Here is a 21,676-nt window from a genome sequence, read left to right on the forward strand (position 1 = left end):
TAGTTTAGTCCATCTTGGAAAAAAAGATTTCAAATGTGCATTCATGGCCTTTCCAGTTTTGAGTGTGTAGAACTGAGGTCAAATATACCGTTTTGGGTTTAAGACACACATTTTTGTTCCTCCAGAAACAGCTTAGATTTTGGTGTAGCAAAGGAGAAGGGAAAACCCTTTTAGTTCTATTCTTTCTACAAATAGAAGCCTTTTCGAAATAAACTAAAAATAAGTTTAGAACATCACATCCTGTCACCTAATGGGGACAACTGATGCCCTGTGTACATTTTCTAATGCAGAAAGGCTCTACTTTTCCAAGATGCCGCGTTCCAGACCCTCATGCGAGTGAGCTTTGTGCACCTCACATGTTGCCTCCCCAGGAGACGGCGCCCTCAATGGCGTGTGAGAGCCTGCAGTCCCCTGGGGCTCTGTGTCCCATTCGTGCTAGGTGTGCAAGCTCCCTCAGGGCCAAGGGCCCACCTGCTGTGTGACCCTGGCAGGACCCACCTCCACCCTTTCTCTGGATCCTGGTGCTACCAACTGCTGCCATCTGGAAACAGGAGCCCCGGCAGTCAGGTATCCCACCATGAGAGTGCGGGCATCCCACCAGGATAGCCCAGGTGACCCGCCACGAGAGCCCGGGTGTCCCGCCACAAGAGCCCGGATGTCCCGCCAGGAGAGCCCAGGTGTCCCGCCTGGTGACCTGCCACAAGAGTTCGGATGTCCTGCCAGGAGATCCCAGGTGTCCCACCAGGAGAGCTCGGGCATCCTGCCACGAGAGCCCCGATGTCCCGCCAGGAGAGCCCAGGTGACCCGCCACGAGAGCCTGGATGTCCTGCCAGGAGAGCCTGAGTGACCTGCCAGGAGAGCCCGGGTGTCCCGCCACGAGAGCCCGGGCGTCCCGCCACAAGAGCCCGGGTAACCCGCCATGAGAACCCGGATGTCCTGCCATGAGAGCCCAGGTGTCCCGGCAGGAGAGCCCAGGTGTCCTGCCAGGAGAGCCCAGCCCGCCCTACATCCTCTTCCTTTTCATTTTCTTCTGCATCCTAAAGGTGGCGCTGGGCCTTGGAGACCTGGGAGATTTCGTGTCTGTCGCCTCCATCAGACGTAGTGCTCCAGAAGACGGAATCAGTGTTTGCCCTGTGTAAAGACTGCTCAGAGATCTTCTGAATGTTCCAAGGTGCTGTTGTTTGAGTCACAGTAAAGATGAAGAAGAACATGTTTCAGATGCCTGCCACATGCTAGGTGATGTCTGCACCCTTGACACTATTATCTCATTTAATCCTTATAAGCCTTCCGGGTGGATCCTTTAATATAATCATGGCGTGCGTGAGTTATAGGAGCTGGAGCCAGCCTCAAGGAGACTAAGCAACCTGCCGATGGTAGCTTACTTGGAAGCAGAGCTGGGATTCAAGCTTGGTGTGTTCACGTTCAAAGCTGGGACCGGAATTCCCAACCAGAGTCAGGGAAGAGAAGTATCCGTCGGTGTCATTGGCATTCTCAAATGGGCATTAGAGGTGCGGCAGTTAGGGTGCATTTGGCTGCAGGACATAGGAAGTGACTTACACAATGAGGAAGCTTTGTTATCTGCTGTAGCAAGATGCACGGAAACAACGTCTTCACAGCATCCAGGTCTCAGCTTTGCACCTTTCCACTCTGCCGTGTCCGCATGTGACTGCTTTCTACCTTCCTGACTGCAAGGCAGCTGCAGCATTCCAGCCATCACATGCAGCCTCTCACAGTTCCAGTGCAGATGGAGCAGAGTTCTGTTTGTATGGAAGGCCTTCCTTGGAGGTGCCTCTGTCCAATTGTCAGACACAATTGCAAGTCACATCTAAACTAGTCACTGGTGAGAACATTTCCTCCTGCTCGGCTCAGAGTAGTGTCAGTCCCTGAGGTTGGGAAGGGGCTCATGGTGGGGTGGTCATGGCTGTTTTGTAAGCCAGCCTTTCCCGTCTGCCATGCAGCCCAGGGCGCACAAGCTGGGACACGCCTGCACTGGGTGTTTCATGCTTCCTGCTCCCTAGACTCCAACGCCTTGCTGTTTCTTCACCCTGCTGTTCTCTGTCCAAGAAGGCGGCAGGGTTGTCCCTGCTTCGTTCTGCTGGTCCTCCGTTTTCCTTGTTATTGGTCAGCCTGCACATAGTAGGGTCTGCTGTGAGTGCAGCCTGCATGTAGTAGGGTCTCTTGTGAGCACAGTGTGCACATAATAGGGTCTCTTGTGAGTATAGTGTGCACGTAGTAGGCTTCATTGTGAGCACAGCCTGCACATAGTAGGGTCTGCTGTGAGTGCGGCCTGCACGTAGTAGGGTGTGCTGTGAGCGTGGCATGCATGCAGTAGGGTCTCTTGTGAGCATGGTGTGCACGTTGTAGGCCCTGATGTGAGAATGGTGTGCATGTAGTAGGGTCTGCTGTGAATGTGGCATACACATAATAGGGTCTGCCGTGAGAGTGGCCTGCACATAGTAGGGTCCTCTGTGAGCTCGGCCTGCACGTAGTAGGGTCCGCTGTGAGTGTGGCCCGCACATAGTAGGGTCCGCTGTGAGTGTGGAGTGCACATAGTGGGGTCCGCTGTGAGCGTGGCCTGCACGTAGTGGAGTCCGCTGTGAGCGCAGTGCTGTGTCTCTGTGATTTTCCTATCCTCCACTTCAGCCCACCCTTGTCATCTCTGTGGATCTTGATGGCAGGAAGTACAGCTTTTTGTCTTTCAAAATCTTACACTGAGACTTGTTAGATGTGCTCCCCATGAACTGCTGCGGCTGGCGCCGGGCACATGGTTTTGTTCGTTGGGAGGTGTGTTCCTTTGTTCCTGCCCGGCATTAGTAACGTCTCCCTGGAAAGTTTGTGGGATGCCTTTAATCATTTCTTTTGGACTGGGAAGCTCTGAATATTTTTCTCTAATGCTGAAAAACAGACTACTGCATGCATCGCGCCCTGTGGAGTTCTTGCTGAGTTCTGTCTCCGTGTCCCCAGGAAACCAAAACATGTGATTGATTAACCTGACAACTTACACTGTACCGTCTGCCCTGAGCAGACCCTCAGAAACTGATGGTGAAATAGCTTTCAGGCTTTTATTAAGATTCACCTTCCAGCCTTCTCTACCCCTATGAGCATGAAGTTTCCAGGGCCTTGGGAGTACACACATGAGCATCAGTAGTGGAATCAGGAGACAGATCGCATTTCTGCCTCCAGCTGGCTGCGGCCACGGGCAGCTTACTCGCTCTCCCTGGGTTCTAGTTTTCCCAGCTGTGGAGTAAGGGGGACCAGAGCCCGCCTCTGAGCTGCTAAGATCTGTCAGGGTCTCCCCTTCTCTGGGGGTCACCTCCTCACCTCTGGTCAGTGCCTCGTGTTAGTTATCTGATGCTGGAACAGGTGACCTCAAAGCACCCTGCTCAGCACGGCCCATGTGTGTGTCCTCAGCTTTCGTGTGGATCACCTGGAATCCAAGCACACCTCAGCACTTCTACTTGAAGCTTTGCACCTGCTCCCTAGCAGGGTCAGCGGGGCTGGCTCCCAGCCTGGACCGTGGAGTCTGCCTCCGAGCTCACCACCATGCTGCTGGTCGGATGTGGCTCCTTCTGGGCTGCTGGAGTGAGGGCCTGGATTCCTCCAGCTGTTGGCCAGAGGCCACCCTCAGCTCCTGGCCGTGTGGCCCCACAGTGTGAAGCTTGCCTCATCCATGATCTCTTCTCCTCTAATCTGCTGAGGGACCCCGCCCTGCTGTGCTGGTCAGAGGTTGGCTGTTCTCCCTGTGGGGGCAGGGACTCCACAGGCCACCAAGTCCAGGGGCCATCCCAGATGCTGCCGACCATGGACCTCTTCTGCCTCCAGCTTCCCTGGTTTTTAGCCTCCTCACGCAGCAGCTTCGTTTCTGCCAGCTCTGCTTTTTCTATCCACCCTCCAGATGGAGAAGGCGTCCAACCGCGGGCTCTCCCACCCCACTCAGTGCTGTTGTCCTGGCCACCTGGCCTGAAGGGGGACATGACCTGGTCACAGGCTCTCCTGCCTGACTCAGTGCTGTGCTGTCCTGGCCACCCGGAGTATACACCCTAGCCCTGGGCTCTCCCACCCCACTCAGTGCTGTTATCCTGGCCACCTGGCCTGAGAGGACACTCCCCAGTCGCAGGCTGTCCCACCCCATTCAGTGCTACTCTGATATGGCCGCCTGGCTGGTCTGTCTTGCCTCCGACTGCCAGCCTGTGGCTCCCCTTCAGCTGGGTTTCTCTATGCTGCCTGTCTCTGCCTTGTGCAGGCTTTTGTATTTGCCAGGAACGGCTCACTCCTGTCTCACTGTTTTAAGTTCTGTTCAGTCTCAAGCCCATCTCAGTTCCTGAGCCTCATGAAATCTTCCCCGAATTGCTCTAACCTGGACAAGTTCGACTTTCTTTGAAATCCCTCTCAGTTGATGTTATTATCATTTCCCCTAGCTTTGTCATTTGTGAGCTAGCTTTTAAAACATGGTACAATTACTTGATTGCTCCAAGCCTCAGTTTTCTCATCTGTAAAATGGGGACATTAACATCTACATCATGTGACTTGTGACAATTTCACTAGGAAATGAACATAAATGCCTAGCACAGGGCCCGGCATTGAATAACTGTAACGAGTTTTATCTGTTGAGTATTTTCTTTTCGTTGCACACATTTACCTCGGCAGCCAGATGGTGAGTGTGGGAAGAACAGAAGCCACGTCTGCCATGGTGGCACTCAGCACGGTGCGGCACTCAGCACGGTGTGGTACTCAGCACGGTGTGGTACTCAGCACGGTGTGGCACTCAGCACGGTGCGGCACTCAGCACGGCCGAGGGGCTTGCTCAGTAAAGACTCGCTGAGCAGTTGCAGGGCTAATTGGTGGTTGGTTGATGGCTTAATTAATTCATCAATTTACTGTTTCAAAAATCTAGACTAGTCTGGAAGCGTGTGTTAGCCCGTGGGCTCTGGACGCAAGGGGCATTCCGTTTTGCTGACTGAACTTCTGCAAGGCGCCCTTAGGAGTCAGAAGCTGATGCGGTGTAGGAGCTTGGTGGGATCGCTCTGCTGGGGTGCAGCTGGCATGGTTGGGCTCAGCTTCGGGCCTTCTCCTTCTGGAATGGCCCTGTGGTGTTCTCCCACACGGCATCAAGACCTCACGTGTCCAGGTCACTGCTGAGTGTGCATTACAGTCTCCTAACGCGTTTCATAATGAACCAACATAGTTTACAGAAAGTTAACTGGGCTGCAATATTGATTTGTTAGAAACAATGTCCAGCCTTTCCATCATATCTGCTTACTGGTCTTCTGTTTCTTACCGTGTTCACTGTCGTCAGTGGATATTAATTAACCTGCTAAGTAGGTCTTCAGAAAGCTGACAGTACCGGTAAAAAATGTCACTTGAGCTTTTGTTTTTAACCTAAGGGGAATATTACAGAAGTATTTCTTCATTCATATTGTCCATGTGGAAGTTAAGGCACAGGAACTAACTGTAAGCTGCCAAGGTTAAGGCCCAAAATTAGCTCACCCTGCGTCTCTGAGACCATGCGAACCCTCCGCCTGCTGCTAGTTTTTGGGGTGATATTGCTACCAATTCCCCTCTTTAGGAAACTGTATTCCATCATTGCTGGTGGCAACATCTATTTTGACTTCCTCCCAAATTGGCTTTTACTAAAGGTTTTCTTGTGGCTTAGAGTTTAGGGGCGGTGTCGTGAATTTCCCAGCTCCATTTTCCTTCTCCCTCGGCAGCTTTGCGAGGGGACCTTCTCCTTGGCTCCCGTGTGCCATCCTGCACACGATGAGGTTTCTTGAGCTTGCATGGGAGCCACGCCCTCCCTCCCTGTGGTGCCTCTGCCCCGTCTGTGTGGGTCCGTGCTGAGCATTCTTGGGAGTGTGCCTCCCCTGCCAGCTGGAAGAGCTGCACCTTCCTGGGCCGCAAAGGTGATGAGAAGGAAGAGATGCTGTAGAGTCTGATGGGTGAGATGGGAAGGTGGGCGGCACCTCTGGTTTGATGAGCAGGGCACTCACCTTTTGTTCACATCCCCTGCCCCCCGCCAGGGTTGATTGTTCCTGGCGAGTGCCTGGCCCGGTTGTGCCAGTCTGCCTCCTCCTCCAGCAATTTGGGGTGAGGTCTAAGGGTTGGCTCATCTTTAGGTGCCTGGTCAGGGGATGTCAGGCCCTGGTGCTCCCGGTGGCTTTGCCTTCTGCCCTGTGGACATACGGGAGCCAGGGCGGAGTGAGAAAGAGAAACGGAGCAGCTGAGGGTGGGAGCACGTGTCTGGGGCTCGGCAGCCCCACAGCCCAGCATAGCTCCCACCTCTTGGTGCTGAGACACCCCAGGCTCCTCAGGCTCAATTTCCCTTTACTGGCGCTAGTTGGAGTCTGGCATGTGAGCTGCTGCACACTGTGCTGTCACTGTGTGGAGTGCACAGGCTGTGTCCTTCTGACAGCTGGCCTGAACCTGGCCGTCCTCACCACGATCAATGCTTGCTTCCAGCCCTGTCCCTGCCGTTCTGCCTGGCGCTGCGCCAGCTACCTGGCTGGGCCGAATAGAGTCTCACCGCGGACGTTTGGGCATGGTGTTCACAACCTAAGAGTAACCCTGCCATGCTCTCACGTGCTTACGCGTGCTGGTGTCTGCTCTGCCACCCTCCCGTCCCCACCCTGGGTGTACCTTTCAGTCTGCACAGGCTTCCTGAGGCCCCAACTGGGCAGTGGCTCCCACCTCCTCCTCTGTGTGCTCCTGGCGCCTTCCTGCTTGGTCCCTGTGCAGGAGGCATGCCCGCCAAGTGTCCCTGCACCGCAGGAATGCAATTAACATTTCCTGCCTGGAACAGAATTAGCCCTTCAGCTCACTATGGAGAGGGGATCAGTAAGTCACCCTTGGCATGTACGACGGTAGAGCAGATCGTTTACCAGGGAGATGGTAAAACAAAAGCCCCAGCTTTCCCTAAGGAGACATCCTTTGGCCTCCCAAAGGTCATTGTATTGTGGGGATGAGAGTGGTGAGCCAGCGTGGGCAGGGACCCGGGGACAGGGGAGCTGGGCTGTGGGCACACAGGAGGCTCTCTATAAACCAGAGAAGGAGCCCAGCAGCAGCCATCCACCTGAGGGCTGGGAGGGAGCAGCCAGGTCCACTACGCAGCCACAGCCAGCCTGCCAGTGCTCCTTGTCCAAGCGATTACTCAGAGAGCACCTCCAACCGTCACTGATCACTGTGGCTCTTCTCCCGGCTCTCAGTGAGGCCCAGGTGCCACCCCAGCCCTAACCCCTTGCCTGTGCCCAGATGTGAACATATACTCTCATGCATGCCTAGGTGCAGACACAGCCCTGTCACCTCTGCCTGGATGCAGACACCCCTCTGTGCCTGCCCAGATGTGGACACACCCCCCACAGCTGCCCAGATGCAGACACACCATGCCACCTCTGCCCAGATGTGGACATGAGATGCAGGCACAACCTCCTGACTCCTGCCCAGATGTGGAGTCATGAGTACCCTGTTCCCCCAGTGGGTGTCTTGTGTCCCCACCTTCTCTTGGTCTCCTCTCACCTCCATAAGGCTCTGCCAGGAAGGTGGCTTTCAGTTTCCAAAAACTTTTCCTAAGTATCAGAGTAGGCGTTGGGAAGGGAGATGGAGTTGCGGTTCTTCCTGAGCCTGAGGCCCCTTCTTCCTGACTGAGCGTAGCGTCTGCATCTCTTACTGATGACTGTCCCTCTCAGCTTCTGACCAGGACTGTTCGGGGTTCTCAGTCTCTCTCACAGCCCTTGTGCATAGGACTGGAGGGACACCAGGTTCTTGTGGCTCATGCCTCCCAGTGCCACCTCTGAAATGGGGAGGCCTCTTGCTGGGAGGTCCCAGGAGCTCTGCAGCCGGCGTGCTCTCCCGGGAAGCCCTTTACCTGTGGCTGAGACGGTGCCCTGTTTCTCACTGGGAGCCACCTGTCTTTCCCTTCTGCCTGGCGGTTTCCAGGCACAGCCCCTGCCTGTCTCTGCAGCGGGCACTCATTCTGTTGGGACCTCCAGGCCTTGTTCACCCAGAGCCTAGATGCCCACCCTGCCCCTGCCCAGCAAAGCCCCTCAGTCAATCTTGTGGGATGGTGAATAAACTCCAGCAGCAGCTCGGTCACTGGCCTCTCATAGCCTGTCTGGCAGCTTGTTCAGACCTGTTCTTGGCCTGGCCTGGCCCGGCCCACGTCACCAGCCACCTGCCTCAGGCCTCTCTCTGGTTTGAAAGTTAAAGGAATTAGTGGTGGGAACTGTGTCCCTCGGGAGGAGTTGGGGACAGGTGTGACAGGACCCTGCGACAGTCCTGGACCCTTCCTGCCTTCAGCAGTGATCCTGTGCACTGACATTCAAACCTGAAATGGACACAATGATGTAGCCAGCACACACGACCTCCGTGGATGTAATCCCAGGAGGGCAGAAGAACCAGATGGGGATCTTCTCCCAGGCTCACGACGGGGCCTCACCCTCTGTTAGGCAGGTGGTGGGTTTATCCCTAACAGCAGCCCCAGAGGGCCTTGCTGAGGTCATTGCGATCAGCTCAGTGGCTTGGGGCTGTCTGATTAACTTCCATGTGAAGGCCGTGAAGGCCGTGTGGGCCTTGAGATGAAGGGGAGGGAAGGGGGTGTGCCCTGAAGACAGTATTTGATCAAGCGAAATGTCTGTCCCCTTGTTATTCTGGAACTGGTCGGGTGGACTTGACTCTCTGTGCCTCTGTTTTGGGGAAGGCCAGACGTTTGGGTTATTTTGTGTTGTGTTTTCAAGCTGGAGTTGGTTATCCGGAGTCACGTATCGCACGCGAGTGCTCTTTAATAGAGCCCTGTTGATATGCTTGCTATTTTTTGCTGTGCTCAGTTTTATAGGTTTTCCCAAGTAAGGTTCAAACGTTGTTGCTGTTGAAGCAGAGGAAACAAAGAGCTTCCTGATTGTTCTCAGCAGCGACTCTCCCCAGTGCCCTTGACTATAGGACATCCTCTCGAACTTTCTGAGCAGACGTCAACTCTTCTTCCTTTCCTCTTCCTTTCAAACATGCCGACACTCGCAGCTGGCCAGCTCAGCGTCTCTGGAAGGAAAGGGACAGCTGAGGTTCACCTCAGGGCGGTGGAGCCCTCACCACAACTGCACCCAGGTGGCCACAGCCAGTGACACCACCCTTCGTGGCTGGGACACCCGGAGCATGAGGTCAGTGAGCCCACCCTGCGCAGACTGGTGTCCCACTCCCTTCCTTCCCCCTTGCCCAGCAGAACCCGGGTGATGGTGGCGGCAGTCACGAGCCAGATGCATTTGGGGGCATGTGGTTCGTTTGCCTTCATCTCGCTTTTCAGGAAATCATAAATCTTCCTCTTGTTTCTTCACCCTAAATTGAGCTAGCACGTCCACTGTGGTGGAACCGGCGCGCCCCGGTGGCTGTTTGCTGTTCCATCTTGCTATCTCTGCATTAGCAGCGGTCTGTGCTGAAAACCAGGAACTGGGGTTTCGTAGCACTGAGCGCGATGGGACCACGGGGTGCCCATCTCTGATGAGCTGCTGCAGCCTGACTGGGGCAGTCCCAGGTTCCGTCTCTCCTGGGGCCGTCTCTGACCATGGCTGTGCCTTCCAGAGATGCACCTTTAGGGCCACCATATTTTGTCATTTAAGTAATTATACACAACAGCCAGCAGCTCTAATGGAACAAATAAGAGCGAGTTTTCCGTTCCAGTTGTGATTTTGATAGGCAAAGGAGTGATGGTAGCAGGTATGTTGCCGTGGCAACGGAAGCCCGCACAAGCTTTTTAAGATACAGTTTATCCCTCAGCCACCATAATTTATCACCGAGCTGAGAAGACGGATGTCATGCCGTAACTCGTGTTGATTCCAGGGTGGGGCACCGCTTCAGATTTGGTTCCAGGGCCCCTCTGGAAACTGAGGGCTAATAGATAATCAGTCGCCATGTCCCCCCTCGTGCACGTCTGTGCCGGCTTCTTTGGTTTCCTGAGCAGAGCTGGAAACCACAGGCTCAGCCCATGATGAACGTTCGGCTGAATCCATTTCTCCATGTCCTTTGCTCAGCGTGTCCTTAAGTCTGGATTGTGCTTCGAAGGATGTGAAGAATTTCAGTATCTGAAGATAAGAAACTCAAAGGCTGATGTTACAGACCAAGCCAGCAAACAAAGATACCCGTGGCTTTGGTGGGCAACGCCTGGTGGTGGCTTCCTCGCTCTCTGTGGTGAGGACGTGCCAGCACAGCACAGAGGGTCCCGATGCCTTCTCATTGACTGTCATTTCTCCTTTGGCACACAGCTTTGGTTTGCATGGAGCCAGGAGGCCCTTTGGTGCTTTTTTAGGTGGTGTGATGCTTTTAAGTGACAGTTCCTGGCCCTGGAGCACGCAGGAACCTTTAGTTAATACTTCGTACATGTGTGACTGGCCCTCCAGCTCCCTGGCAATTTGCCAGGTTTTTAATTTTCTACCTTTGCCTGTTTCCCTTGAAAGATTTAAAGGTTTAGCTATTATATTTTAGGGGAGAAATATTAAGATATTGAAAAGATGCAGGATATAAAAACCAGAAAATTTAAAAGTGGTTTAGGGCTAGGAGTTCTAATGTGAGAGAAAAAAGATGAAAGGAATTGAGTTCATCTACCTCGGAGAGCAGAGAACAATGACAGTCTGCAGATGAGTGAAGCAAATCACAAGGCACGCGGTTCCCCATCGCTCATCAGCGCCTCTGACGCCTGTGGGTGAGGAAGTTAAATGATTCAGGAGTGATTTCAGTCCCACCCCCGGGAGAGCGGGGGAGGCCGTGCAGGCAGAAGCCGCCGGGCAGTACCGGGCCGTGGGCCCTTTGCTCTCCTGGGTGCAACCTCTATTCCAAGCCACTGTCCAGCCTCACTGGATGCCCTGCCCTCCAGGATTCCTGGCATCAGAGGCCACGGTAGGCAGGATACGATGACTTCAGCCCCTGTGGAGTAGCCACGGACTCTGGGCCAGGACTCACCGAGGCGTGTGGCTGTGTGTGTGCGTGTCTGCCCTCTTACACGTGGATGTGTGCATGTGTATACCTCTGTGTGGGTGTGTGCACAGATTTACGCGTGCATGTCTGAGAGAGAGAACACATGCACTGTGAACAACCGCGTGACTCATTTCAAACAGTCCCTTCCCCTCCCAGAGGGAGGGGGTTGCCCCGGCCTCCACCAGCGTTGCCCCTGGAGCTGGTGTGGACAGTCGAAGGGCAAAAGCACAGCTGGCACGGACACTGGCCTTCACATTTCCACGGCCTTCCAGCTGCTCTTCCCTGTCTCTCTCCATAGAGACAGACAGGTAGATACTCTGTGTGTGTGTGTGCGTGTGTGTAATTTCCCAACACTGTGTTCTACCTTCACTCCCTGTCTTTCTCTTCTTTTCTTTCCTCACTGCACCCTTCCAGAATTTGCCAGGCGTCCTGTCCAAACGTCTGCTTCCGCGTCCCTGTGGCCGTGCAGCCCCTCTGGCACGCTCTCATTCTCAAGATACCAAGTCACATTTTTGACGGCTGCAAAGCAAAATCTCTTCCCCAGCTCGCCCGGAGGGTCACAGATATGCTCCTGGAAAGATGAGCGTGGCGTGACCGCAAAGGGCGTCTGGGATAGAGGCGCCGGCGGCAGCCGCCTCCTGCAGGGGAGGGTCGTCGAGGGGCGAGGGCACCCCGGGCCGGGGATTAGACAGGATCTCGGGAAAGCAGTGTGTGCCCACAGCACTCAGTGGCTCTTCATAATCCGTTTCACATTTTCCTGTGTTGTTTCTCCTTCTCCCTCAGCCAGATCTACTGCATAGAGAATGCCCACGGCCAGCTGGTGCGGGACCTTGACTTTAATCCCAATAAGCAGTACTACTTGGCCAGCTGCGGAGACGACTGTAAGGTGAAGTTCTGGGACACCCGAAATGTCACCGAGCCCGTGAAGACCCTGGAGGAGCACTCCCACTGGTAGGGCCGCTCCCGGCGCGGCTGTAGGGAGAGGGGATGGATCATGCAGTTTATCTTGCTAATTACTTCACACACTGGCTCACTTTGTGCTGCTACGAATCATTCAATCAACCCAGTTTTATTTTTCCTAAAGAAGCACTAATTCCAAATGTGAATGTTTGTGATTTATAAACGTAGGAAAAGAAAAAAAACATTAAATTCTGTTTTCTCTTGAAGCAGTGCTGGTTCAAGTATGCAAAAATAAATGTGCACAGATGTCGATGCGGCATTGTTTGTAACGCCGGGAACCTGGAAACCACCCAAAGGTCCAGCACTAGAGTGCTGGTTAAGTAAATTAGGTGACATCCGTGCAGCTGCCAGAGGAATGTGGGCGTCTCTGTGTGGATGCGGAAGGGCGCCTGAGACTGCTCGTTCTCCCTCACGTATTACTTGAATGTTTCTCATGTGCTGGGTACTTTTTGCTAAGTCAGTAAAAAGACCACGTTGTAGAATGGCATGTATGGCATGAATCCATTTTTATGCAAATAAAGTGTGTGTGAGCGGCACACATGGGTGTACACACATGTGAGTGACACACACCGTGTGGAGGAAATCCCTGACAGAGTCGGAGCCAGAATCTCATCAGGGATCCTCCCGCACTCAGAGAGAGCCTCCGCCTCCGGTGGCCTGCATCCCGAGTTGGCTGAGTTTCTTATCCAAAGCTGTATTGTTTTTGCAGTCGGAAAGGAAAGCCCCGGATTACTAGTGCACAGTTTTCATGAATCCAGTGACTTCCTAGAGTTTCCTGTGGTTTGAGTGGCCGGGCCTCCCTGTGCCCTGGCTGTGCTGGGTGTACCTCCTGATGTCAGGGGCCCGGCCTTGTCTGCCACCCGGGCCCTGGACCTTGTTTTGGCCTCAGCACGACTAGGAGGCAGAAGCTCCCAGGCTTTAGGACCCACGTCAGAAAGAAAGCCGATCCCAGTAGCCAAAGCCAAGGAGAGCCCCTTGTGTCCCGGGAGGCTGCCACACCCTGGTGTCAGGACCCACAGTCACCGGTCACTGCCCACTGGGAAGACACCGTGAGGCTTGTTTGCTGTTACAGGTTATTGCTAATCCACATGCTGCTCCTGGCAGGTGTATCTTCTCAGATTGTAGAAGCTTGAGTGCTAAGTCTTCCTCTTGCAGGTTCAGCCAGCACTGGGTCTTCCCTATCTGTTTGTTGGCACTTAAGAGAACCCACAGTAAACCCAACTCAGCCAAAAACTACCTTCTGTCAGGCCCTGTGACTGGGGGCCGATTGCCTGGCAGTGCCCAATGTGAGCCCCAGCCTCGGGGGCCTCAGAGCCGGTGCGCTGCGGTGCTGGTGCTGGCCGCAGGTGATGGGTCCTCTCACGAGCTGCCTTGCCTTTTGCAGGGTGTGGAACGTCCGCTACAATCACTCTCACGACCAGCTGGTCCTCACTGGCAGCAGCGATAGCAGAGTCATGCTCTCCAACATGGTGTCCATCTCATCGGAGCCCTTTGGCCACCTGGTAGATGACGACGACATCAGTGACCAGGAGGACCACCGTTCCGAAGAGAAGTAAGGGCACGCACTGCAGAGGCTCATGCGTCCCAAGCCTTTGTTTCCTGCAGGCCATCTCCTGAGCCAGGCTGTGGATATAAAATGCTGCTAGGTGTGCCGTTGGGGACCTTCTTCTTCCCCACTGCAGCTGTGGGGACTCATAGTGCCAGGTGTGCCGTTGGGGACCTTCTTCTTCCCCACTGCAGCCGTGGGGACTCATAGTGCCAGGTGTGCCGTTGGGGACCTTCTTCTTCCCCACTGCAGCCGTGGGGACTCACAGTGCCAGGTGTGCTGTTGGGGACCTTCTTCTTCCCCACTGCAGCTGTGGGGACTCACAGCTCCAGGTGTGCCGTTGGGGACTCACAGTGCCAGGTGTGCCGTTGGGGACCTTCTTCTTCCCCACTGTAGCTGTAGGGACTCACAGTGCCAGGTGTGCCGTTGGGGACCTTCTTCTTCCCCACTGCAGCCGTAGGGACTCACAGTGCCAGGTGTGCCATTGGGGACCTTCTTCTTCCCCACTGCAGCCGTAGGGACTCACAGTGCCAGGTGTGCCATTGGGGACTTTCTTCTTTCCCACTGCAGCCATGGACACCCACACCTCCAGGTGTGCCGTTGGGGACCCACAGCTCCAGGTGTGCAGTTGGGGACCTTCTCCTTCCCCACTGCAGCCGTGGGGACTCACAGTGCCAGGTGTACCATTGGGGACCTTCTTCCCCACTGCAGCTGTGGACACCCACAGCTCCAGGTGTGCCGTTGGGGACCCACAGCTCCAGGTGTGCGGTTGGGGACCTTCTCCTTCCCCACTGCAGCTGTGGGGACGCAAAGCTCCAGGGGTGCTGTCATTAGCAGCCCAGGTGGCTTAGGTGGCAGGTGGGTTAGGGTTAGTTGCAGTTTTAAAATAGATTTCTCTATATTTGTGTTTGTATTCTTATGCATGTCATCTGTAAGATTTAAAAGACTGTCAGTGGTCTTCAGACTTCAGCATGAATAATGTGAATGAATGTATCCTGATCCTCATAGCACTCCCTGTCAGAGAGGTATCAAATTCGTGTCTTCACTGGTGTGGATTGGAGGGTGTGGGGCTCGGGTTTTTGGCCATCAGCTCCCAGGCCCTCCGCTGGCTGGTAGACGGGCTGAGGCTCCAGGCCAGCCTTCCCTGGCTCAGACCCAGGTCCTGCTTACTTTCTGGAGACTCTGCAAAATGTGGGCAGCCATGATGTGTGTTTTCTAGTGATACCATCATGGTTCTGGATTTTCCCAAAGCTTTTCCCTATGCACTTTGATTTCCAATCCTAGTTGAGATGGGAGATTGCTAAGGGCACCCTCTTCATGCCCACATCTCATCAGCAGTGCTGTGCCGGGACCCCTGTGTCTTTGAGTGTCCACCTTCACAAGCGGCACCTACTTCCTGGGGGGTGACTGGGTGCGATTCAGATGCAGCATGGAGATTCATGCCCACGTTCCAGAGGAAGGAGGTTCTGGAATAAAACCCGGTGGAGTTGGACAGCTTGAGCCCTTAGATCTGATGGGCTGTGTCCCTCCGTTTTGGGATCCTTTGCACTGTTTTTGTCTGAATTCTTCTCTGCCCACTTGAACTTGGTCTGGACTCCTCTGTGAGAGTCCTCTGTCTTGGCCCTTCTCCGCACTGGCAGTCGGCCCCTCTGTGTCTCGTGACTCTGTTGGTTTTGTTTTTGAGACAGGGTCTCACTGTCACCCAAGCTGGTATGGAGTGGCACGATCAGCGCTCACTGCAGCCTTGACTTCCTGGGCTCGGGTGACCCTCTCACCTCAGCCTCCCAAGTAGCTGGGACAGCAAGTGCACACCACCATGTCTGGTGAATTTTTTGTATTTTCATTTTTTGTAGAGACATAGTTTTGCCATGTTGCCCAAGCTCATCCCAAACTCCTGAGCTCAAGCGATCTGCCCACTTCACCCTCCCAAAGTGCTAGCATTGCAGGCGTGAGCCCGACTCTGCTGTTTTTCTGTTCAGTAATTAGAAACTGAGCCCACCTAGAATGGTATTGAAGCACTCGTACGGTGGCGTCTGCCCAGCGGTCTCCCGGGGCCTGTGGGCCTGGCCTTCTTTACCGTCTTCTCTGTCATGCCCAGGAGACCTGCGCCTCCTCACCACGTCTGTCCCTGTTAGGGGAGGAGCCTGAGGGCCCTTGGTGAGAAGACAGTGTTGGTTGCCCGGTTGTCCTCCAGGCGGCGGTGTCATGGGAGCAGGATAGGAAGGAAGGAGGTGACTGGGGCGGCACGAAGGTCTTGGGACATCCCTCAGCCCTGGTGTCCTGCTGCGTTCAGGAAACTGTTATTCCCCCAAGGATGTTCACCTGGCATTTGTCACATCAGTTGACCATTGGCAGGTTCACTTCCTGGGAAGCCAACTTCCCCAGAGGGTGGGCGAGTTCCGGAGGGCTCACCTCGCTGTGGGGGAAGCATTTTCCTACAAAGAAATGCAGAAGTGGGTAGAATGAGGTGCACACATTCAGTGGGAATTTTCTGTGAAATGGGAAAGAAAGTGCGAGGATTCCCTGGTCAACGCTTCCAGTGAGGAGAACCCAGTCAAGGGGGGCAAGGTGGGAAACTCCCTTGGTGGGGCCAGGCAGGTCGTGGCCCTGCTGTCCCCACTGGGCCAGCGTTTCTTCCTCTTGGTGTCCTGTGGGGGGCATCCTCAGCCCAGCCCCACCCCCATCCTAGCAGGGCCCCTCTCGCCCCAGCCTCCTACTCCTACACAGCCAGCAGCTGGACCTGCTGCTTCCCAAGGTCCTTTCTGCTCAAGTAGTAGGGGTTTTCATGTCCTGCGTTACCCAGACGTGGTGACCACTCCCCCCTGAGCACAGGAAGCCCTTGGAAGACCTCCAACAGGATATCACCCCAGGCCCTGCTGGCCAAGGACAGAAGACAGCAAGACACCATGTGTTACTCACGCTGATTTCCATAAACCATTTGAGAAATGCCCGCTCCGCACAGCGACAGTGAGGGTGTCTGGGCTTCTGCAGGGACCACCCCACTGTCCTCAGCGTGGGCTCCTCTAATTTTTCCCATCACACAGCAGAGAGAGCTGAGACCCCAGGACCTCCCGTGTACCCTGATGGGGACACTCGCGTCCTCCCTGCGCCTCTCCCGCCCACGCCTCCGGAGCCGTCACACTCACGTCTGTCTCTGTTGCGTTCCAGGAGCAAGGAGCCTCTGCAGGACAACGTCATTGCCACCTACGAGGAGCACGAGGACAGCGTCTACGCCGTGGACTGGTCCTCAGCTGACCCGTGGCTGTTTGCCTCCCTGAGTTATGACGGGAGGCTGGTTATCAACAGGGTCCCCAGGGCCCTGAAGTACCACATCCTGCTCTAACTCGAGGCTGTGGGTTATCCAGGTTCCACCGCGTGGTTATCCTGGTGGCTGTGGGTTCTCCAGGTTCCACCGCGTGGTTATCCTGGTGGCTGTGGGTTATCCAGGTTCCACCGCGTGGTTATCCTCGAGGCTGTGGGTTATCCAGGTTCCACCGCGTGGTTATCCTGGTGGCTGTGGGTTCTCCAGGTTCCACCGCGTGGTTATCCTGGTGGCAGTTTCTCACACAGTCGCGGCTCTTCGGAGGTCATTGGTCTTCCAGGTGACTTCCGCTCTGGGAGAGCCGTGTGGCCTTCCTCCAGCTGCAGCGTTTATGAATGGGGTGGACGGGCTGCTGTCCGTGGCACAGACCCTGTCAGTGGAGGCGGAACCCCATGTTATGTGAATAACATGTTTTCTGTTTCAGGGGTGTTGAGAGTTTCTCTTTTTAAAAAAAGTCTGTCCCTGTCAGAGTAATTCTTCTTTCTCTTGAGAATAAAACATGAACTAAGTCCATGCTGCACGATGCCCGGCTCGTTCTTTCGGGAGCTCCATCTTTGCCAGCGTCTCCTGGGTTGTGGTCCATATTCTCTTTCCTGACCCAGGAAGATGCAGATTGTCAGAGGTGCGCTCTCCACGCTACCCTAGCATGGAACTCCTGGGGTGGTGCTGGCTGCGGCAGTGGTGGGCACCCGGCACGTGTCCTGGGCTGAGCTGCTGAGATGCGTTTCCTCTGCTGTAGACACAGGCTCTGCCCTGCCTGGGACTCCCTGGTTTCCCCTGGTCTCTGTGGCTGTCCTGATGCGTGTCCACAGCTGTAGATGGAGACTCTGCTCTGTCTGGGCCTCCCTAGTCTCCGCTGTCTCTGCGGCTGTCCTGATGTGTTTTCATGGCTGTAGACATAGGCTCTGCTCTGTCTGGGCCTCCCTGGTCTCCCCTGGTCTCTGAGGCTGTCCTGATGTGTTTCCACAGCTGTAGATGCAGGCTCTGCTCTGTTGGGGCCTCCCTGGCCCCCTTGGTCTCTGAGCCCGTCCTGTGGTGTGTCCTGCTCACCTTGGCTGGTGGCCTTGGAGGTGCTGTCCTCCCTCACCGGAGAGCTTGGGGTTGGGCTCCCGTGTCTCCGTTTTTGGGAACCCCACGCTCATAGGCTCCTGCAATTATCGGCACCCCACCTGAGGAATCCCCAAACACCGATGTCGCAGCCTCTGTCCGCGCTCGCCTGGATGCGCGAGGTCTGTTCTGCACATCTGGTGAGTGTTCCCACTGGAGAAGCCACCTGGGCCCTGAACTCTGGGCTCCACCTCTGTTAGGCCTCCTCCTGGCCACCTGTCCCTGCGGGGGCCACATCTGCACTCTGCTGCCCCGATCACCTCGTCTGTAATGATGAGAGGGGTGGGCTGAGCACACAGGCCCCAGTCAGCTCTGGGGTTTGACGATCCTGGGACAGGTCTCGCCTGACCTGCAATAAGGAACGTTCCTGCCGCAGCTCCCCCTCTGCCCGCATGTGCTTAGCTGCTAAGGACCCTGTGCACCCAGAGGGCCACAGCCTCAATTTTCTTTTCATAGTTGAGGGTTCACAGGAAGTGGAAGCCATGGGGAGGGGTGAAAAGGTGAGGTCCTGGGGGAGAAGTGGATAGGTGTGGAGGGGGGTCCACAGATGGGGACTGTAGGGAGGGGCGTACAGGTGGGTGGGGCCGTGGGGAGGGGTGCACAGGTTGGGGGCTGTGGGGAGGGGTGTGCAGGTGGGTGGGGCTGTGGGCAGGGGGCTGTGGGGAGGGACGCACAGATGGGTGGGGCTGTGGGCAGGGGGCTGTGGGGAGGGGCGCACAGATGGGTGGGGCTGTGGGGAGGGACGCACAGATGGGTGGGGCTGTGGGCAGGGGGCTGTGGGGAGGGGCACACAGATGGGTGGGGCTGTGGGCAGGGGGCTGTGGGGAGGGGCGCACAGATGGGTGGGGCTGTGGGGAGGGACGCACAGATGGGTGGGGCTGTGGGCAGGGGGCTGTGGGGAGGGATGCACAGATGGGTGGGGCTGTGGGCAGGGGGCTGTGGGGAGGGATGCACAGATGGGTGGGGCTGTGGGCAGGGGGCTGTGGGGAGGGGCACACAGATGGGTGGGGCTGTGGGCAGGGGGCTGTGGGGAGGGGCGCACAGATGGGTGGGACTGTGGGGAGGGATGCACAGATGGGTGGGGCTGTGGGCAGGGGGCTGTGGGGAGGGGCGCACAGATGGGTGGGGCTGTGGGCAGGGGGCTGTGGGGAGGGACGCACAGATGGGTGGGGCTGTGGGCAGGGGGCTGTGGGGAGGGACGCACAGATGGGTGGGGCTGTGGGCAGGGGGCTGTGGGGAGGGGCGCACAGATGGGTGGGGCTGTGGGCAGGGGGCTGTGGGGAGGGGCGCACAGATGGGTGGGGCTGTGGGCAGGGGGCTGTGGGGAGGGGCGCACAGATGGGTGGGGCTGTGGGCAGGGGGCTGTGGGGAGGGGCGCACAGATGGGTGGGGCTGTGGGCAGGGGGCTGTGGGGAGGGGCGCACAGATGGGTGGGGCTGTGGGCAGGGGGCTGTGGGGAGGGGCGCACAGATGGGTGGGGCTGTGGGCAGGGGGCTGTGGGGAGGGGCGCACAGATGGGTGGGGCTGTGGGCAGGGGGCTGTGGGGAGGGACGCACAGATGGGTGGGGCTGTGGGCAGGGGGCTGTGGGGAGGGGCGCACAGATGGGTGGGGCTGTGGGCAGGAGGCTGTAGGGAGGGGCGCACAGATGGGTGGGGCTGTGGGCAGGGGGCTGTGGGGAGGGGCACACAGATGGGTGGGGCTGTGGGCAGGGGTACCCAGGTGGGGACTGGGATGGGCAGGAACAGTCAGGTGTGTTGCAGAGCCTCCAGCATTTCTGCCTGCAGCATTTCTGCACGTGTGGGGCATGCGTGGATTCTAATGTCAGTCCTCTCTTCAGTTGCTATCAATTGAAAGAAAACGTATGTGTTTAATAAACATAAATTGAGTGCCTACTGTGTACCCCCCACTTCTAGATGCTGCAGTTGCTGCAGCCACAGCGGTGATTAGGGCAGGTCTCAGCTTCCCTGGAGTGAGTGCTCCTGTGGGCCGGCAGGTGACCTGGGGAAGAGGCCACAGAGGAGGGGCTGGGGAGTGCTGTGGGAGCACGGCTGTCTAAGAAGGCGATGTGTGAGCCAAGGCCCAGGGTTGGAGCAGGGTGGCCCTGGGTGTGTGGATCAGGTGGGGAGGCGCTGGGCTCACATGAGAAGGGGCAGGAGGCCCAGCCGTGGGGACCTGGAGGCCTGCCGTTTTGAGGTGGAAGCAACTGAGCAGGCGGAGTCACATGTGGATGGTTTACTGCTTCTGACTGACTGGTTCTGTTTATTTTTCTGTTCAGTTCTCTGTACTGTGGTCAGGGCACAGAACAGTTCACCCCCAAAACTCCCTGCTGCCCTGAGTGGTCCCCCCTTTCCCTGCCCCAGGCCTGGCCACCTGAATCTGTGGCCATGGCAGTCATTTGGTCTGAAGTCACGAGCAGGAGATGGGCAGCTTGCAGGCCGCGCGGTGCCTCCAGACGCTCCTTCCTCGTGTGTTTGCGCCCGCTGTGGGTCGCCCGGCTTGCCATCCGCTCAGCACTGAAGGCGCGTGTGTTGCCTCCAGGGCTTGACGATGGTACCTGGGTGGAAATCCTGAGCGTAGGTATTTGTGTAAATGTGAGTTTTACTTTCTGGGGCTGGTGTTGGCAAACAGCCCCAGCCACAGCCCTCTGCCCACTCATGGTGTGCATCTGGCGGGACAGGGGCAGAGAGGAATAGAGGTGGTGACTGTGGCCCTCAAAGTCTAAAATGTCCACTTTCAGCTCCTTTCCAGAAAAGGCTGCTGACCCTGCCTCAGGGTAAAGGCAGGAGTGTTGACCGGTGCAGTGAATGTGTTAGTTTAACTCCTGAGAAGCCAGCGCCTGGGTGTGCGGTGACCACACCATTTCACACGCACAACGCACACACGCCGGCGGCACCGAATGACCCACCTGCTCTGACCCTCCACAGCCAGGGCGCTTGCCTCCTCTCAGTGGCAGTCATAGCTCTGCGCTGTGTGAACCTCACTTTCCTCATGGCTGACGGAGCTGAGCTGAATAACCTCTTCGATGAAGCTGATTTTTGACATTAAATTTCTTGCTAGTTAGTTATGTGTTTAATTACTGTTAATTTTGAGAGTTCTGTGTATATTCGGGATGTGAGTCCTTTGTCAGCGGCGTGATTTGCAAACGTCTTCTCCTCGGCCTTTACTCTCATCTTTTCATTCCCTGACCAGCATCTTTTACTGAATTTCTGTGAAGTCCAGCCCAACGCCTCCTGGTTTTGTTTTTTTTTTTATGATTTGAGCTTTTGGTGTCATATCTAAGAGCGCTGTCCAACCCCAGGCCACTCAGGTTTTCTCCAATGTTTTCTTCTAAAAGTTTTACGTTTTTCATTTGGACCTATGGCTCCTTCGGGGTTAATGTTTAATAAGGTTGCTGTTTCTTTTCAAATAGATATCCGAGTATTTCCATGTCACTTGCTGAAAAGACTGTCATTCCTCCATCAAATTCCTTTTCCACCTTTGTCAGAAATCAGCTGGCCCCGATACAGTTTGGCTGTGTCCGCACCCAGATCTCATCTTGAGTTGTAACTCGTGCTGTTCCTTCGTGCCATGGGAGGAACCCGGTGGGAGGTGATTGAATTATGGGGGCGGGTCTTCTCCGTGCTGTTCTCATGACAGTGAATGAGTCTGATGGTTTGATTCGGGGAAACCCGTTTCGCTTGATCCTCATTATCTCTGTTGCTGCTGTACCTGCTGGGGCAGCCCTCCAGGAGCCACGTGTGTGGCATCAGCCGGTTTTATACCTTCATTCAGCGAGGGGCAAGGTGGAGAG

The 21,676-nt window shown here is 55.9% G+C and overlaps 1 protein-coding gene across 4 annotated transcripts in view; it reads left to right on the top strand.

Annotated features, from left to right (window-relative positions):
- The window catches only part of EIPR1 (EARP complex and GARP complex interacting protein 1), a 184,431-nt gene extending 167,140 nt beyond the window's left edge, over positions 1-17,291 (top strand). For 3 of the 4 annotated variants that reach the window (XM_078350020.1, XM_078350022.1, XM_078350021.1), the window contains 4 exons: positions 9,007-9,143; positions 11,734-11,901; positions 13,295-13,462; positions 16,625-17,291. In XM_078350020.1, the coding sequence (XP_078206146.1) occupies positions 9,007-9,143; positions 11,734-11,901; positions 13,295-13,462; positions 16,625-16,799 (648 nt within the window). In that variant the 3' untranslated portion in view covers positions 16,800-17,291. The remainder of the gene's footprint in view (positions 1-9,006; positions 9,144-11,733; positions 11,902-13,294; positions 13,463-16,624) is intronic. The other variant, XR_013526784.1, reaches the window with a different exon arrangement.
- Positions 17,292-21,676: the final 4,385 nt, after the last annotated feature.

This window comes from Callithrix jacchus, chromosome 14 (genome assembly GCF_049354715.1).
Source record: "Callithrix jacchus isolate 240 chromosome 14, calJac240_pri, whole genome shotgun sequence".
In the NCBI taxonomy this organism is placed as follows: domain Eukaryota; kingdom Metazoa; phylum Chordata; class Mammalia; order Primates; family Cebidae; genus Callithrix; species Callithrix jacchus.